The sequence below is a fragment of the Globicephala melas genome, unplaced genomic scaffold (assembly GCF_963455315.2).
Source record: "Globicephala melas unplaced genomic scaffold, mGloMel1.2 SCAFFOLD_470, whole genome shotgun sequence".
NCBI lineage: Eukaryota > Metazoa > Chordata > Mammalia > Artiodactyla > Delphinidae > Globicephala > Globicephala melas.
Window position 1 is genome coordinate 155440 of NW_027207638.1, and position 4180 is coordinate 159619.

A 4180-nucleotide genomic window follows, 5' to 3' on the forward strand; every position below is an offset into this window, starting at 1 on the left:
TGGCCGGAGCACCAAGACCCTGCCAGCCACATGGCTCCAAAGGGACATATGATGGGTCCAAGATTCCTGAACCAAGGCATCTCAGGGTCTAGGAGAGAGAGGCAGAGAGATGAGGAACAATCCTGGCTCTGTGTGGAAGGGACTCCATCCCAGAAGCCCCAGAGGAAGGAACTGCCTCTAGTTAGCTTGTCACTGTATACACAATGCCTGGCACACTGTGCTTGGTAAGAATTCGATGAATGAATGAACGAATCTCATTTAACATTTATACTAAATTAAAAGTCATTTATCCACTACTGTTATAATAATATGGTTTTCTGTTTTTGTCTCTATATTTACCTTTACCAATGACTTTTATGCTTTCATGTTGCTGTTTAACATCTTTTATTTTCAACTTGAAGAACTCTTTTTAGCATTTCTTATAAAGTAGGTCTAATAGTGATGAATTCTCTTAGCTTTTGTTTGTTTTAGAAAGTCTTTATCTCCCCCTCACTTCTGAAGGACAGGTTTGTGGTGTATATATTCTTGGTTGGAAGTTTTCTTCTGTCAGAACTTTGAATATATCATCCCACTCTCTTCTGGCATTCAATGTTTCTTAAGAAAAAGCCACTGATAGTCTTATTGGGGGTTCTCTTTTATGTTAGAAGTTGCTTTTCTCTTACTGCTTTCAAAGTTATCCTTTTTATCTTTAACTTTTGACAATTTGATTATAATGTGTCTAAATGTAAGTATCTTCTGATTCAGCTTACTTGGTATGTTTTGGACTTCCTAGATCTGGATGTTCATTTTGAGGTTTGAAGAAGTTTCGGCCATTACTTCTTGGCATAAGCTTTCTGCACCTTTTTCTTTTTTCCTTCTGGAACTTCCATAATGCATACATTGGTTTACTTTATGGTGTGCCATCAGTTTTCACTCTTTTTCATTCTTTTTTCTTTTTTCTCTTTTTACTGGATGATTTCCAGTGACCTGTCTTCCAGTTTATTGGTCTTTTCTTCTGCTTGATCTAGTCTGTTGTTGAACCCTTCTATTGAATTTTTCAGTTAACTTGTTGTATTCTTCAGTTCTATGATTTCTTTTTGGTACTTTTTAGTATTTTCTATCTCTGTTGAAAACCTCCCTTTGTTCACACATTGCTTTCGTGACCTAAGAAAACATCATTAAGGCCATTATTTTGAATTCTCTTTTGGGTAAATCATGTAGCTCCACTTCATTAGGAAAAGATTTCTAGAGATTAATCTTGTCCTTTAATTTTGAACATATTCCCCTGTTTCTTCTTTTTTCTTGACTCTGTGTTGGTTTCTGCACATTATATAAAACAGCCACTTCTTCCAGTTTTCACAGACTGACCTCATGTAGGAGATGAACTCACTAATCAGTTCAGCCAGAGATTCTGGGTACCTCTCAAAGCTTTGTGCTCATTTTAGATGCTGTCTTTGTTCTTAGTGTTCCCCAGAAGACTATCGTAAGCCAAGTCCCATCAGTGCCCTGATTCAGGCAAGATAGAAGCCAGTGCCTCAAGTTGCAGCCAGAAAAGTTGAAGCACTAGATGTGTGTCCCAATTCCTCCTCTCTTAGGGAGAAGTTGAGAGATGGAGTTTATCACCCACTTGCTCTTGACAAATACCTGCTTACTAGTTCAGACTGTGTGCTCTTTCAAACTGTTGCTTTGCTCTCTGTTGCCCTCCAGAACCTAGTGAATGCCAGGCCCTGTCAGCTCTCAGAGAAGGATGGGTTAGAAGTCAGTCCCTCTGGTAGCAACTGGAATGTTTTGGGAGCTAGATGTGCATTCCAACTCCTTTTAGGGAGAATCGGAGACTTGGCTTTATAACTGGAGTGGGTCAGGTGAAGAGTAACAGGAGGTATCCACATGCCCATTCAAACTCCCAAGGGACTAATGATTGCTTTCTCCATCAGCTCCCTGGACAGACTCTCAGACAGCAGGTACGAAAGTTAGGGCACTAGATGTGCCCTAACTCTTCTCTTCTTCCAGAGAGAAGCTGGGAACTGACTTTATTGTCTGCTTGCTCTCTACTGAGCCAAAAGGAAGAACCACTGGAAGTGCTCTGGGCCCAGGAGACTAGTGAATGCTGGGCTTCATCAGCTCTCAGAGATAGGCAAGTTAGAAGCCAGTCTCTTGGGTAGCAGCCATAATTGATGGGGTACTAGATGTGTGGTCCAAACCTTTTGCTCCTTAGGGCGAAGCTAGGATTTGAGGGTACCCTCCTGACTGTATGGTGCTGTGCTAGGGGTGAAGTTTATGGCAAGGCTGTGTCTCAACTTTTCCTACCCATTTCAATGTGGTTATTTTCTCAGTCACCCAATGTGCAGGAGTCTCTCAACTAGTTTCTAGATTTTTCTCAGAGGGAATTGATCCACATGTAGCTGTTTGTTTGTTGCATCCACAGGTGGAGGGAGAGTCTGGAGCCTCCTGTTCTGTCCTCTTGGTCTTTAAGTCCCTTTTTGATAAATTCTAATACCTGAATCACTTGTCAGTCTTTTTCTCGTATCTATTTTTTCTCTTGGTTTTTTTTTGGTAGTTTGTCCTGATTTTTATCATATCTCTGAATTTTCTTATTATACCATGGATGGCAAATTATAGAGGCTTTGGAAGGTGTTACATTCCTCCAAAGAGGATTATACTTTGTTTTGTCAGGTAGATAGAGTACCAGTGATAACCCTGATTTTTTTTTGAAGATTGGTTTTATGCTTTTCTAGGGATAATATCTTTAAATTTTGCCTTTACTATTAGGTCATGGCTCTTCTTGAATCTCAGCTTAAAGTCTGGGGTGTTTACCCCAGGCCCTCCACTTTGAAGGGACTTGAATTCCAGTCTAAGTCCGCCATCACCATGAGGTTGATGAAATTCAGGTTCAGCTCTTTAGCCTCCCAGTTGATACTTTCTTCTGGGTTTCCAGCATCTCACCCTGTATTTGCCAGTGAATTGAAAAAAAATTGTATGTAGATTTTGGCTGCTTCTCTGCAGTTTCATCCTCTCTGAGATTTTCCCACTCAAATTCCAGATCCTCTGGTAGCCGTGAATTCCAACCTCTTTTAATTCAGCCTAGTAAAACTGATGTTTTTGCTTGGGCTCTATTCACCCATGACATGATATGGAAAATATCCTTAGACAAAAAGCTGGGATGATTGTGGCAGTACTTCCTGTGCTTCCTCTCCATCAAAGATTGTAACCCTTTAAGTCCTGCTTGTAATGGTTGCTCTCCAATTCTTTAAATTTCTGTTTTATATATTTTATACAACTTTTATAGTTGTTTTTGGTGGGAGGGTTGGTCTGGTACAAGCTACTTTGCCATGGTTGGAATTGGAAGCTTCCAGTGTTTAAAATTTTATTATAATTATTTTCATATCTAGTGCCATCAGAAAAGGTGACATATGTTCCAGAAATCCTCTATGAGAAACTGTTCTCACAACACAAAGGACTTGCACAGTTAATACATGATGAAATAGGCTCCGTTCGTCAAGGTACATTGATCTTTTCTAAGAGCTGGTCTTTGGATCTGGGCTTGCAAGAGAACCAGAAAGTCATCTGTGATGCACTTCTAATTGCCCAGGACCGTCCACCAGTCTTATACACCTTCCTCAGGGAACTGAATAAGGAATTAAAAGGTTATTCTATACAAACTGCCTTAACTTTAAAGAAGAAACTGGTAAAAATTGGTGGTTACAGTGGGAAAGTGTGTGTCATGACAAAGATCTATTGGAGTGAAGAATCTTCTACATTGACTGAAGGCAATATAAGACTTCTTCATGACTCAAGCGTAACTGCAATTTACCCTAAGTCCTACACTCTTATAACCACTCAAACAATGAGTGACTTGAAGAAGGCCCTTTTTATAGTCTTGAAGAGGCTCGGAACTTTGAATGACCAATTTGAGATTTCTCAACACCTCTCAGATAATCAGTATGGATTACTTTCAGAGGAATGAAAAAAGGATGTTTAAATATTGTCTAAGGCTCACCTGAACCATGGAAAGTAGACCAAGCTACAAAGATGTTTTTCATTATATAGTCAATGGTGTTCTCAAATTCTGGAAAATATGCCTCTGAAAAGCTTTGCAAGGAAGACAACATGATGGGACCTTGGAAAATCAAATTTAGTCTTCATTTATTTCTTCCTAAATGGTCTTCATAGGTGTTGCTTAAGAGTTATTAAGAAAATTAAT

The 4180-nt window shown here is 39.5% G+C and overlaps 1 protein-coding gene across 1 annotated transcript; it reads left to right on the forward strand.

Moving 5' to 3' along the window:
* Positions 1-1866: 1866 nt before the first annotated feature.
* On the forward strand, positions 1867-3943 carry LOC138842540 (schlafen family member 12-like). Its single transcript, XM_070044817.1, has 2 exons — positions 1867-1948; positions 3369-3943. The coding sequence occupies exons 1-2, from the start codon at positions 1867-1869 to the stop codon at positions 3941-3943; spliced, it is 657 nt and encodes a 218-aa protein (XP_069900918.1).
* The last annotated feature ends 237 nt before the right edge of the window (positions 3944-4180 follow it).

Excerpts from the sequence above, each read along its gene's own strand:
- LOC138842540 (XM_070044817.1), top strand. The coding sequence starts at position 1,867 with ATGCCCATTCAAACTCCCAAGGGACTAATGATTGCTTTCTCCATCAGC. Across the intron at positions 1,949-3,368 it reads CTCAGACAGCAGGTACGAAA|TGCCATCAGAAAAGGTGACA; the intron begins GTTAGGGCACTA and ends TTTCATATCTAG.